The sequence below is a fragment of the Daktulosphaira vitifoliae genome, unplaced genomic scaffold (genome assembly GCF_025091365.1).
Source record: "Daktulosphaira vitifoliae isolate Bord-2020 unplaced genomic scaffold, ASM2509136v1 Scaffold_3, whole genome shotgun sequence".
NCBI classification, from domain to species: Eukaryota; Metazoa; Arthropoda; class Insecta; order Hemiptera; family Phylloxeridae; genus Daktulosphaira; species Daktulosphaira vitifoliae.
This window is the reverse complement of record NW_026099574.1, coordinates 39,920,429-39,936,216: the sequence shown is the minus strand read 5'-3', so window position 1 is coordinate 39,936,216 and position 15,788 is coordinate 39,920,429. Positions and strand designations below refer to the sequence as shown.

Here is a 15,788-nt window from a genome sequence, read left to right as displayed (position 1 = left end):
TATTCGAAATTTGTCTTAACTGTCTATCAAATTCTTCCATAATTAATAATTCTGAGGTAAAATAAATTAGTGGTCAATACTAGCAGTTACATCTGCCTTTTATAGACAGAAGTAAATGCTAGCCTATTCTAATCGTCGATCCTTTAGCTATTTTCGTATTTGTTGTTAAGAATGTTTCAGTTATGTCATAAATTTAAACTATACATTAATTAAGAATGTTTATTTTTGATTACAGGTTTGGTAACTAATAGTTCTTGTAAGTTCAAAAATCAATAACAGATAAGGTAAGTGATTATTTGTTAAAAACAGCCAGAGAAATTTCTTATTCCACATAAAATAAATAACTTCTTTTGCTTGGTTAAGTGTATGATTTATATTATTTATGTGAATAATTTTCTATTTATAATCTGGCTGTTTAAGTATACATCATATTATTTTTTAGCTAACAGATATTTCTTATGATTGCATAAACATAATATTTTTATTAAAAAAACGCTTCATTTTTTATTTTTATAAAAATAATATACGAAATTGCTTTGAATATATCAAAGTTTTAATTATTCTATTTTTATATATTGATTTTAGTATCGAATAAATAAAATAATATGATGTTTCTTTTTAAATTTTTACTTAAAATAATTAGTAATTAAGTGATAACTAAGGAATATGTGATTTCTTGTCTCCGAGAAGATTATGAAAGTTCTAGGGTAAGTTTTGCTTTGCTTTTAATAAGTATTAATTATTAATAATAAAATTACTTAATATATTTTAAGCTTTTTAAAATAAATTATATTATCTTGAAAATTGTCTATTTTAAAAACCAAACATTTCCATACTAGATTTTGATATTCTTATTTTATTTTAATTTTATGAATGATCTAGATAATAAACAATTTAGTCTAGTAGACATAAAATATAAATAAGAAGTAAAATTTTAATTATTTTTAAATTTTGATTACTTTTAGTAAAAAATTTCATTTATTGATTAATTATAATTTGTTAATTTATGTTATATTATTTTTCTAAAAAATTGTTGATTAGCTATAAAATGATTTCTAAAATAAAATAAACTGTTTGTTAAATTTATCTTACAATAGATTATTTTTAACTAAACAGTATATTATATTTGCTTGCAAAGTTATTTTTTTAGGTTTTTATCAATAAATTATTTAAACCATAGACGGTTTTATAATTATTCGAATAATTATTGCACTTTCAAAAACTATTTTTACAACTAGTCAAACTTTTTATGTCAATATATTTAACATGAAAGTAATTATTTCATTACATATAGATGTGACATTTTCTTAATACCTGTTCCGATTTTAGAACTTTTGACATGAAAGTTGAATTTTAACTTTTTCTACTGTATAATAATATTCTTTGTCCATATATTTTATAGTTTTCAGTATTTATTAAATTGATTTAAAGCTTTTGCATACAGGTATCATTGAATGCAGAACAAGGTGATCAAATGGTTTGTATTGGAGACAGAAATCATGCTAACACAATTGGTTATTTTCGTTATTATACATATATAAATTTAATTTTTTTACACATTATTAAGTTCGATTAAAAAAAAAATAGACAGTAAATGGTACACATTAATTAGTTGATAGGGATTAGTTATAAAAAACAATCAATTATTAACCAATACTAATAAAATAAATTTAGAGAAATATTTTTTGAAGTTCAAAGGTAATTTTCTGCGTCAAATAAAATACTAATGAAATTATTTACTTGTATTTTTCCATTTAGAGTTAAACTGATTTTTAATTAAATGAAATGTAATGGTAAAACAAGTTTTGGATATATGTAAATTTCCTTGCTTACATATTTCCTTGTTGTGGTACTAATACATTATTTAAATTTTGAATAAATGTATTTCATAATAGACAAAACTAAAGGCCATATTTATAGTTGATTATTATGAATTAGCTGTACTTAAGCTATTTAAATAATATTTAAATAAGTATAGCTTAAGCAAAATTTATTCATAAGAATCAACTATAAATACCACACTAAATTTTACTATTATCAATTAAAATTTGAAAGTAAATTAACAATAAAAATAGAAAATTTTGTGAGCCATTATACAATTTCGAAAACATAAATTATCTAAATGAATCAGTGTATCATTAATTCTGTTTATATTATAAATTGATCGACACTTATTTGTACAATTTTTGTAACCTAAATTCCAAGTGTGTTAGTATACATATTTTCTAAGTTAATGTATTTGTAAGTCAATATTATTATAGCTGTTTATGTTTAGAAAAATTTCAGTTTTTCAACATAAAGCTTTTATAATAAAAGTTCAGATATATTTGTTATCATATTTATTTATTTAAGTAAAGTGGATTTAATTGTTATCAAATGGTTAGAGTGAAATTCTTTACTATTTTATTATTATTATTTAAAATAAAAAAAATAATAAACTTTTTTTTCACAATTGAAAATAAATATATCAATATAAAAAGTAAAAAAGTTGAGAACAATAACGTAAGTATTGGTAACCAAGGGTATTAGTTTTAAGTTTTATTTTCATATATACTTTTTAATTATTCAATTGAATTACAAGGGTAGTTATTATTTAAACTATCTGTGTGTTACTATTTCAAATAAATGAAGATTTTTTCATTGTTAAAAAGTGAGTAATTTTAATAAATTATACAATTTAGATAATATTATATTATAATTATTAATTATTAAAATTGTATTCTATAAGTTTCCAATTACCCCTATTCCTTAGTTAATGAATAATATTTCAGCACTCAGCAGATCATAATAAAGAACGTGTACAGAAAAAAAGTCTTTAGGTAATTATTTTATAAATATTTAATTGTTTTAATTAAGATAATCATATCATTTAGAATCCATTCTCAATGATATATAATGAATTTCAGGTATGCAAATCTTAATAAAGATCTATATATATATATAATTTATATTAAATCTCAACAATGAGTATAGGTAAATACTAAATTGTATCTTCATCATTTTTATAAATACATTTTTTTATGGTTATCTTAGATGTAAATAAATTAAAGAAAAAGCTCCAAACATAGTGAATTAATTTAACCTAACAAAAAAATATAAAACTATTTTACACAAAGTGTGTGATAAATTTTTAATTAAATTTTGGAAAATAGTTTACGTTTTGTATGGTTCCCATTATTTGAATGCACGATTACAAGGTTATGTAGTCTTCAAATTCGATTTTAAATATCACCCATAATATATATATTTTAGAATAAATCAAGTGCATTTTTATACTTTTGTTATTTACATGAATTTAACGTAAATATACAAATAATATCGTAGTTCGATATTGATTTTAAAAATTCATGAAAACTTATAATCATTTTAATTATCTATGTACATAATTAGGTATTCTACGATACATTTAATATTGTAAACACACATTAGTGAATTTATATATGGGCATTTATCAAAATGTATTATTTAAGTATTTATATATTTTTAATCTTTTTTAATGATATTACTAGCATTATCAATACATGATAAAAGTTTAGATTGTTAACTATCGCCTAATATTCCTCACGTCAGTTTTTCAATTAAGTCTTCTATCGTTCGTTTCGGTTGTTTTTTAATTCCCAAAAGTTGTTTCTACATTTATTCAAAGTATCCTATTATAATATTTCCTTGTATTTTTATTTTCTTAGCTTTCGTCAGAAGTAAACAAGTGTTGTTTGCCGTCGTACTTATGCATCAAACCTCGGGCTCGGTCAGCACAAGCAATTTGAATGTCAGTTCCTACTATTTTTTTTAATAGGTCCTATTAAATTGCTTTAATGTTAATGATTATAATATTTCAATGGCCCTTTTTGAATAAATAATATATTTAAAATTAATATTTAATGTTTAAAATGAAAAATTATTTAATAAAATAATTTTTGTTTTTTAATTTAATTGAATATAAAACTGTTCTGAAATAGATAAATTTTAATTAGGCTTATTCATATATGTCGTAGAATCATTATTTTTATTTGTATTGATTGTAAAACTTTTAATATTATTTTATATACATTAGAAAAAAATGTAAAATGTAAAATTTATTTTTATTTTTTATATATTTTTATTGTTGTTAAAAAAATTATTGTGATATTTGTATTATAATGTAACATAACAAAAGCGCTTTTCTACATACATAAATTGTAATTAAACATTTTTACTAATACATTAAAATATTTGTAAACGAATAATTTAAATTTTCGGTAAAGGAAATAAACTTAAAATAATTCATAGAACATAATGTTTTCTTACTTAGATACAATTACGCATTTAAGTTTAGGTTTGATTGTACTGCAAACATGGTTAAAGAAAAAATGTCTAACAAAACTACTATGAGTTTTTCCAAGTGAAGTTTTTGGAGAGCAAATGAGGCTGTCTGTTATTGCTTAAAAGTATATATGTACTGTTATAGGGTGTGTTAATGATAATAAAACTTAAAAACTATACTCAGCTAATGGACTGATGACCAAAACTTCTTTAAAATTATTTGCTTAGCTTTTATTCAACATGTCGTTATAATTATTATGAATTAAAAGGTAACATAAGTTAACGTTTATCACTAGGTATACATTTTTTCTTGGCTCAAAGAGGCAGGAAACCGTCTGTATCCATGCGAAATGTTCAATTTGTGGATGGCCAATGGTTATGTCCCTGTGGAAAAAAATACAAATCTAAGACCAGTCTTAGTCTACATTTGAGATTAGAATGTGGAAAAGAACCTCAATTCAAATGCGACCATTGCCCATACAAAGCTTACCAGAAAATAGCACTACAAAAACATACATATTGCAAACATCGTTGTCTTACACAAACAGAATAATTAATTATTTTTTTGTCTTATACAAGTTCAAGAAATTTTATTATTAATTTTTGAATATCTTCACTTTTTTTTTCTTCAAAATAGTGCCCATTTTATGTTAAGGTTGATTTAGAAATTTTGGCTTTAAGATATATTATACTTATTTAATTTGTTTTGTACCTTGTAATTTTAATTCTTATGGAATGATAGATAGGATTTTGATAGTGTAGTATTAGTTAATATTAGAAAAATTATTATTTTTCCTTGTAAAATTACATGTTAGTAGTTACTGTTAATTATCAAAATCATAATTGATGTTGGGGTTCTAACGTGAACAATAATTTGACATCTAATTTTTACGTTGCAGTAAGTCTTTCTAGAGTTTTTATATTATATATATTTTTTAATATTTAGATTAAATTAGTTATAACTAATTATTTTTTATGAAAATGACATAAGATAACATTTTTAATTAAAATTATAATTATCATTAAAGGTCTTTTGATATAAATGCAAAAAATACGTAAAACTGTTCATAGAATTCTTATAAAATTGATTTCTCGATGTAACTATAGACTTTTGGGGTTGAATTTAATAGAAAGTAACATTTGTTAAATTATATAGATTTTTTTGGTTATACAAAAAATAATCATAATTTTTTTGCAAAATGATAATAGTAAATAAAAGTAGTGATGAAGAAAAAATGTATTCTTTATTTATGTTTTGTACTAAAAATATTTCATCTATTTTTTAATTTATTTATGTATCTATATAATTATTTATAGCGCAAAAAAAAAAAAAGCCACGAAACTTTTATTACTTGTTATGAATGTAATTTTTAAGTTCTTGAACATTTTATGTTATAAATTGTATTTACTTTGTGACACATTAATTTTTATAGTTCAATTATTTGTTTTATTGCTGAAATATTAATTAATTGAATACTAACATAGATAAATTTGATTGTGTAAATAATTAATTTTTTTTTTTTGAGAAATACTTCTAACAAATATTATTTTTGTAAAGATAGCTGGTATTTTTAGTACATTTTTAATTTTATTTGTAATTTAAAAACTGAAATTTAAGCGAAAGTTTCATTTTTAAATTTAATTAACAAATCTAAAAACAAATTATTAAAAATATTAATAATTAAAATACTTATATGCTATTATAATCATTTGAAATTTTTAGCATCGTGTAGTTTGTGAATCGTGTATTACTTATGAATATGTTTTCAATTATTTATTAACATTTTTATTCATTGTAAGTTTATATGTTTTCTGATAGTATTTAAAATTTTTTTAATGTGAAATAATGTTCATTTGACATTATAACGTAAATAAGTATTTTATTTATGTTAAATTTTCTGAAATACTATCAGCGTCGCATCTGACAAAACTCTTAATTATTATGAATTTTTACTATTATTGAACCGAAAGCAAAACGAAATTACTTGATCTCGCGTTTATTTTTTATAAAGATTTTTTTCAATTGTTAAAACTTGAGCCTTTACGTAGGTTCATAATTTTTGTACTTTGTAATATCTTGTAATATTTTTTTTTTTTAGTTAAATTAGGAAAATGAGGTGGCATTAAAACGAAGTTCTACCCAAAATATCGCATTTTAAGTGTTTGAATAAGATAATTCTACGATAGTTGTAGCTTACTTTTTCTGTACTTTTACTAATTATTAATATCATTAATTAGGATACTATTTATGATTTATTTTAGTTTTGATATTTATTTATTTAAAATTTGAGCTCTATGTAACTTGAAACAAGTGATGAATCGTGTTTTACATAATAAGAATTGTATAGCAACACGAGCTATCGAACGAGTATAAGAACGGAACTGAGCGTAAATTATTTATTGTATTTTATAATACAATAAATAATGTACGCTATATATATAGTGTTGAAAGATGTCAGGTTTTTTTTGCAATTCGGTGGTTAAACAAGGCGTATTAAAAATCGTTGAAGTATTTAGATTTTGGTTTATAAATTTATCACGTTATAACTTTATGTCAAGCAATCGATCTCAGATGCTGTATAAACTAATAAAGATAATTGTAAACATAAATATGTATTACTTGCACATATTCGTACACTTTTCCATATAATGAATAAATAAATATGTTATTTTTTACAAATAAGTTAAAGTAGCTTAACGTTTTATAAGATTAAGCATTACGTTATTTATTTTTAATATTTTGGATAACGTTTTGTTATATTTTTTTTTAATACAATATGAATTATGTTAAAAAATGTTTCATTTAATCAAAATTTAATTGTAAATAACTGTTTTGGTTTGAATATTCTAATTATTGAGATATTTAAATAAATCGTTAATGAATTACGGACTCAATATTGTTCAGTCTATTTAGATAATATCTATTTTAAAGTCTATTTTTATAAATGATAGTTTTGTATATAACATTATTTTTATGGTGTTATAAGTATTATTTTATGCAAAATACGTTTAATTATATTAATATTAATTTTAATTAATTATTATTATGGTTAACAGTCATTGTTAAGTAAAACAAACTATTGCAATTTTTCATACATATACATACAAGAATGGCGGCTGTCTCTGGATCCGCGCCTGATATATTATCACCTAAGAACAAACATGGTCACTCTCAAAATATCAAATATATGTGTCAATATTTTATAACAAAACAAAAATCGATTTTTTGAGATTGGACATTATTGTTGTTCTTAGGTGACGATATATATCATTTATTGTAAATTCTTTTACACATTGCTTATATACAAGTTATCGTTTATCAGTTATGGCTTAAAAGATTAATTTTACTTTTAAATATGATTTCTTATGTTTATTTCCATGATTTCTAACTCAAAACATTTTTTTTTGCATGACCGTGGGCTTAGAAAAACCGTTTGAATGCAATTGCGGTAAAAAGTATATTTCGAAGGATACATATGAAAATCATGTTAGATACTACTGTGGCCAAGAACCAAAGTTCTTTCGTCCTGATTGTAATTACAGTACTTTTAGAAAATACAGTTTTCAACGTCATTCAATCATCAAGCACGGTCGCATTTATAATTGAAAATAATTTATTAAATGTGTTTATGTTTCATTGTAATTTAGTATTTTATGTTAAATTTTTTTGTCATCCTTAATTAAAGATATTTGATTTAATATAAAATCTATTGTATTATTTTCTCGTTTTTTTCTATTTCCAGGAATTATTTTAAAAAGGTAAAAGTAATGTATCAAAAGCATGCATTAGATAACGTTTTACTAATTTTTTGTCTTTTTTTCAGATATGCACAAGAATGGCAGAAGACAAGATCCACTAAATTTTTTTATTTACTCTAAACAATGCTAACAATTCATCTTGAAAGTACTAACATTAATTATTAAGTTGTGATGTACATATTTTATGTGGCCTATTCTACGTATTGCTTTAAAATCTCCTTAAAATAATAATATCTTTTTGATGATATTTTGTGCTTGGGAAATGGTTGCTGGAAGATATCTGCTATTGTGTTGTCATACATGTACATTGTATACATGTATAGCAATCATTATTCTTAATTGGTTGTGGTAAGTGATATCTTATAATTTTGGTTTTGGTATACACTGTCTAGGTTTTTGTGTATTTACTCCAATTTAAATGAAAATACTTAAAATATCGAAGATTTTTTAACAATAAAATTGCTTCATGGTTATTACAGGGGCTTCGGTGTATGTATTGCAGCAAAGCTGTCATTATGTTATCATCTATGTAAAAAATGGTTTATTTTTGTTTAATAAGTTGAATTTTAATATATTTTTTTTTGTAATTGCATAGCTGCTGCCAACAAGTACAATAGAATGATGTTGGATCCATTGACCAAAGCCAGGTTACAGTACTGGACTAGCACGTCGGAGACATTCCATTTTACACTTGCGACGGGTGGTAAGCAATCGTCAGCCATTCCATCGCCACCAGCTTCGCAACCTTTACCAACGGCCGCTATGGAAAACACAGCCTTAGCCTCTTCAGCTGTGACGGCTTCTATCGCCGATGGATCTACAGAACCGCGTTTCCCGTGCCCCAAGTGTCCCCGGAGTTACCGTAACCGAAATCACCTATACCGTCACGTACGCTATGAGTGCGATCGCATTAAACAGTATCGTTGCGGTATTTGCTTCAAAGATTTCTATAGAAGAGATAACTTGAAAACGCATATAAATTACAAGCATTTAAATAAGCTTAACCTGACTGCGACTCCGCCTCCTCCAGTCACCGGTGCCCCAACTAAGGAAGAAGTCTAAATATTTTTCGACATATTCTTATTTCAAGTTCTATAAAACTTTAGCGAGAATCGGTTATTTTAGTGATGTTATATGTTTTATGAAGAACAAAAGTATTCTTTTTTTCGCTCTTAATCGATTTAACTTTTTATTTTGTGACTTGCTATCTACTGAATTACGACGGCGACTTCTTTTCTCTGGCATTGGGTTAGATTAATATTACCAGTTGACAATCTTCTGTAACCCATTAATCTATTGTTTATCTATTTGTTATTTAAAAAATTATTACTGAAAAATATTTTATTTTATGTTAAGTAATTATCGAAACTTTTTATTATTTGTCGATTAATGTCGATAATTCGATATTTCATTTACAAACAAATGATAAAGAAACAATTAGATTTTTGTAAATTGTTATAATGTATTATGTTTATTCAAAATGCGTATTCGATAATTGGCTGTACTTTCTGATCTCCAGTGAGTAAAGGTCTACCAAAAGCCCCTCACAAAATACAATGCAAATATATTTACATATTAATTATTAAGAATCTTCAAGTTTAGAGAATTTCTTAATATCTTTTTTGTTGGTAGTCTTGTGTATAATTGTATCTTTTAATGGGACACGGCACCCTAAATAAACTTTTCCCAAAACTCGATTTTTTTTTTTTTGTAACTAACGTTTTATTATGTATGTTTATATAGATATACATAATATGTTATTATATTTTAGTTTTAAGCATATTTATTGTAAAATATTCCTGGTTTATTGTGCCTATCCTTTTTTATAGATGCTTTTAAAGCCCAGTGCAAGATAGTTTTGGTATAATGAAGTAATAATATACAAATTTTTATTGTGCAATAATTAAAAAGTTGAAAAAAAAAAAATGCCAGGGATATTATACATTTATATATAAAATAAATAAATAAATAATTAGGGTAAAATAATTTGGGAAAAAACCGATTATTATATGTTCTCAAAAAATCTTTATGTATAAAAACATCCGTTACCTCCATTTAATGATTTAAATAAATATTTGTTATATATATAAAATATTTATATAAATATATATTCCATACATTATAAATAAATATATATATATATATGCTTAAAATATAATTTTAAGTTAAGTTATCACTTTTACGTAGACACAAAAAACGATCTGAAAGTGCAATATGACGATTGTGATAGCTCAAATAGCGAAATAGAATTATTGTACATTATAATTTTAATTGATGTAAAATTAGTTAAATTTTTTTTTATAAATTATTTGTGACTAAATTTTAAAACGCAATATACCTAGAATATAAAAATAATCAACCAAGAAAAAAAATAATTACTTTAGCAGAAGTTTAAAAAATGATTTTTTTTTAATATTTTACTCGTCGGGTTGGCAGATTTTGTTTTATTATTGTTTATAATATAAATTTTATTATTTTTTAAAAAGGGTTTTAATTTTTGTTGTATATGTATTTATTTAAATCTATTAGTTTTATTTAAAGGAAATTTACTCTGAACTAATTTTATATATTTTTTTTTGGTGGAGGGATTCGTAGCAAATTTTTATTGTTTTTTATATTAAACTAGTAAGGGTTACATGGTGCAATTTTTTTTTTTTTTTTTAATGTAATACTTTTATCTCCAAGTACTTAATATAATTTTTGTTGATTACATTGTGTTAATAATAATTTGCTATACGATTTACACAATTAATACTCTTGATTATTTAATTTTTTATCGTAATTGTGGTGGGTATTTAAAGATAAGTACTTTTACAAAAAAAACAAAAAAAAAAAATAAAATAAAAAACTATCTATACGGTTTTTAACATTTATGTTTATGTAATTTTTTAATTGTATAACCTTGTGCAATATACTAAAGTAATATATAAAAGTATCATAATCAATCATTTTTAACAATGACTTTAAATTTTATTTGTATTCATTTCTTTTAATAACAATTTACGTTGCTGTATTGTGGTGTAGCGTAAGTATTCACTCGAAATGTATAATGGTTAAATTTTGGAAATATTTTTCCTGGAGTATTTTATTTTTGTTTTATACATGCAACGACCTATTTGAAGAAATTTTTATTTATATATATTTTATTTGAATTTGAAATATTAATAAAACCATAATTTACATGTTTATTTTGTTATGCCTATTTAATAATCCCGTGTGCGTCTATTAGTCACATGTCATTTATTTATTTTTTCTATTGTTAACTTAAGATAGAATACTATATACTATACTGTTAGTTATAGAATTATTTAATATTAAAATTTAATGTTGGTAACAAAATTAAAAAAAAAAAAATTATTCTTCTTATTATTAAATTGTTGTATATCTTTTTCCTTAGGATCCAAAAAATAGTCTGTTGGTAGTCATTTAAAACAAAATAACTTTAATATTGTTATTATGCATGGTTTGAATTCAATTTTGTTTTTTTAGTAGTTTTAGATTGTCTCTTGACAATCATAGTATTTGTATTTACCTTAAATTTTGGATTTATATGATAGGACATCTGGCGTGTAGTTAAATGAGATCAGTAAAATATAGTACTTGCACATTATATAGAGTAAAAGATAGTTGTGTTTAGTGTGCATTTGTAAGTAGTTGAGCTTCGTTTTTGGCTTGGCAATTAAACGATTTAGACGTTTTCGAGTGGTTTTCATTTATTTTTGCATCGTGAGTATATTATGAGGGTTAAACAATTATTTTTTTTATTTGATTCCATAAATAATAATTTTGAAAGATTCTTTTTTCTACCCTCGTTTTGCAGATGATGATTTTTGGAATTTGCCGGATCCTCGGCAATTAGTCAGGTCAGCCTGTTATCACTGTGGAAAGACTTATAGGTTCAAAGCAACTCTCAATCGACATATGAGATATGAGTGTGGTAAAGAACCTATGTTTGCTTGTCCTATGTGTCCTAAACGTTGTAGCCGAAAGTCCAATTTGCATCAGCACATCAGAATACGACATAAGTCTTCGGTGGCTGCATTATCCCTGGAGAAAGCGGAAACTCAGTTGGTTTAGTTATTCATAATAGTACATGCTCAACCAAGATAATATTTTCTTTATGATTGTTACTATTTACAACAAATATTTTTTTAGCTTTTTTGTGAGCCTAACATTTTTAAGTACTAATGAGTCATATCTTTATTTAAATGTCATTTAATTGTATTTTGAATAATTTATTTATGCAAAAGTGTGAGAAGAAACGTGTGCCAAATATGATATATTTTTGAAATACTAACAGAGAAAATATGTTTTTAAGTAACTAAAAATAATTATATTTTTAAGTATCACATAAGTGGTATATATGATGTATTTTTTTAAGTATAAATAAATGATATATATATATATATATATATTTCTTTTTTGAAAATTCAATATGTATCGTGCAATTTCTTCTAGTATTTATACGTTTTTAGTTAGTTATACTTAATAATTGTTAAAAAATGGTATAATTTTAGTGTTAACTAAAAGTAGTTGTTCATTAGGTAAGTAATGGAAAAAATTTTAATATAAAATTCAGTTCAGGGTCAGCATATACATTTTAATATGTTTTGGCTACATGAAATTCCTAAACACTTAAAAATACTTCTGAAATTTCATTTATACCACGTTAAAATGCTTTAACGGGTTTCGTTTAGCAAAGTTTACTTTTAATAAATAAATTTGTAAATGCACGCCACACGACAATTATAGTGTATGTATGTAGATTTGGATCTATTGTAGTGTATAGGGGTCAATGGAGAGAAGTAAAAAATTACTTGTTTTTAATTGAATTTATTTTTATCATTTCAGACGAGAGTGATTTTACAGTTACACCCGTTGGCTGGTCTGTTAATAGTCGCGATCAACAAAAACCTGCGACGTTCAAATGTAATAAGTGCACAAAAAGTTATCGCTATAAACACGGTCTTTGGAGGCATGTTCGATACGAATGCGGTAAAGAACCTCAGTTCAGGTGTCCGTTCTGTCCTAAGATGTGCAAAATCAAGACTAACCTTACTCAGCATATGAGACTTCGACATTTTCAGCTCATGAACTATGTGAATCCATCTTCCTCCCATTTGTTAAATCAATATTATGCTTAATGGAGATATTTCGTCAAGAATAAGATAGTTGACGACTGCATGAGTAGAATTAAAAAATATCTCAAACCATGAATACTACTAAATAATAAAATTGCTCGTTGATGTTGCTAGTAACAAAAATCTAGTTTATAGAATCTGGTCTCATCCCACGTGTCCAACGCGACTATTTTACTATTTATACTGCATTATAGAATGTAAATTATTTCAAATTATATTGTAATTACTTAAATTTAAGCCCAAAATATTTTTTTTACATTTATTGATTTATTTTAAACAAAAATTAATAAACGTGGTTAATATTATTTAAAATTAAAAATATATTTTTTTAAATACTGCCAATACTTGACTCCGACAGCGTGTCTGTTTTAAGCGCTGATAATAACATAATTGTCGAAATACATATTTCCAGTTTTTTAATGGAAATATTTTTGCATCCTTTACTGTTCAGTATTTTTAATTGTTTCTATTTTCAATAAATTTTTTCAAATATAAATTTTAATCATTTTAAATTAATTTTAAACCATTATGGTTAAAACAAAAATATTGTAATAACTGTTATTTTCAAATATTTATACATTTCTCTTCTGTTGAAAAACTCGAATGAAAAACGTACAAATAATATTTGATATTCAATAGAAAGTATGGTTTATTTTTTCTAAATATTGTACTTATTTTAGTATAAAAATCTACTGAAAATATCCTATGTAAGAGTTGTAAAATAAGCGTTTGTAACTTAATGAGGGAATTCATTTTGAAAGAGTTTATGATAATTAAAATTATTATAGAAAGCAAATGGCGCAATAATATTTCGTTATTATTATTTTTTTTTTGACACTCATTTTGAAATAATTGTTAGCGTGAAATTTTATTTAACGATGGGTATATTAATAATTTGTCTCTGTCTTTACATTTGTATCCCCTCTTTTTTGCCCACCTTTCAAATCGGTGGTTTACTTAACTGGTTACAATACTATTATTCGCGTGGTTAAAATTTCAATATATTTAATTTATGAGAAATTTAATTAAAAAGAACTCGTTATATTTTTGACCTTGGATATTTTAAAAGTTTCGGTGATGTGCTGTGAAGGTTGTAATTTTCAAAATATAAATATAATCAAATACATTTAAACGTATTTTATTTTTATTGTGCTACCAATCTCCCTTGACCGTATTAATTAATTCATAAATTTTAGTGATAAAATAATATACTTTAATGGTATGTGTGTATAAATTTGTAAGCTTCACGGTTATTAAACTTAATAATTAGAAAACATAGATTTTGATTAATTTTTTGTTAATGTATGGTAATTTTTTTTTTATTGGGTTAAAAGAACACGACGTTTGAAACGATATCTTCTAAACTAATGGTTTTTAAACTCAAATAATAAGAAACATAAGCTCATTGATTTCTTTATTATTAAAAACTAAAAATTTTCAACAATAGTAAGCAATATAAAATTTTAGGTTCTTCAAAAATTCAATAATTAACTGACTTATATGGTATTTACATATGTTTATAGATAATAAATTTGAATACAATTATCATTTTTATTGAATTTTTTTTTGTATAAGTATTATCCTCTTAGACTGTATTTAATGCATATTTTTTATTATTTATCACTATTAAAAAATAGAAAATTGATGTTTTTATTTTTGTCAAAGTGTTTTAGCTCTTTTCACATAATAATTTTTGTGGGTCGATAATAGTTTTAGGACAAGTAATCATCGTTTTACAATAATTTTAATACAAAGAGTGGTAATTGAACACGGGTGGAGTTTACATACACCAGTACGAGCCCCTCCCTACTACATACCCACTTCGCGTATTAAAATGCTTACAATTAAATGAGTACTTGTTCTAAAATTGTTATCGGCCCATCAAGAATGTTTGCAAAAAAGAGCTAAAAAATAGTTATTCTTAAATTTTGAAAAAAATTAATTTTTTTCTTTATTAGTGATAAACAATAAAAAATATGCTTTAAACATAGTCCAAGGGACGATAATTATTAAAATAAAATTTCAATAAAATTATATTTACATCATAAATTATAATGGTTGTGTATATATATACACATATATAATTGACTTGGTCTATTTTCATGAATTGTTCATGAGTCACAAAAAAAAAAGTTTTAAGTATTATTATAGTGATATATACTACATTTTAATTCGTCTTGTTTAACGAGACGAGTTTTTTTGTCTTTGATTCTCAGCAAAATTTCGGATATGTTTGTGTCTTTACCTCGAGGCCGATAAATAAATTACAACAAAATGCTTTTTTAATCTAATCTATAGATATCTTTTTTTATATTTAATTTAACTGTACACATTCAATTTTACGAGTTTTATTCTCCCAACTTTATAATTTTTTTTTTCGCCATATTAACTTGGTTTTTTGTCTGTGGTGACTATTTAAATGTTTGTGCCAACTGTATTAGTGCTGATTTTGACATTTTGACAAAAATTAGTGTATTTTGCAATTTTATTTTTATGTTAATATTTAAAATATTCCAATTTAAATAATCAACATCTTAATATTTAATTCTAGATTTATACCGAGTACGATATTTTTTTCCAACATTT

At 23.7% G+C, this 15,788-nt stretch overlaps 2 protein-coding genes across 48 annotated transcripts in view; one reads left to right on the top strand and one right to left on the bottom strand.

Annotated features, from left to right (window-relative positions):
• The window catches only part of LOC126902674 (uncharacterized), a 236,250-nt gene that overhangs the window by 93,170 nt on the left and 127,292 nt on the right, over positions 1-15,788 (bottom strand). The window lies entirely within an intron of this gene.
• LOC126902670 (longitudinals lacking protein-like) overlaps positions 1-15,788 on the top strand; it is a 101,531-nt gene that overhangs the window by 52,423 nt on the left and 33,320 nt on the right. Inside the window, exons 5-6 of one of the 47 annotated variants that reach the window (XR_007703291.1) lie at positions 7,728-8,409; positions 8,541-8,726. The exons of 40 other annotated variants lie outside the window; for them this stretch is intronic. Coding sequence is in view for 6 of the 7 variants with exons in the window: in XM_050680165.1 (XP_050536122.1) it covers positions 8,657-9,123 (467 nt within the window). In the remaining variant the exon portion in view is untranslated. Of the gene's footprint in view, positions 1-3,686; positions 4,259-4,598; positions 4,871-7,727; positions 11,250-11,881; positions 12,160-12,912; positions 13,221-15,788 lie in introns of those variants that run through there. 6 more of the 47 variants (XM_050680175.1, XM_050680178.1, XM_050680165.1 and 3 more) reach the window with 6 other exon arrangements.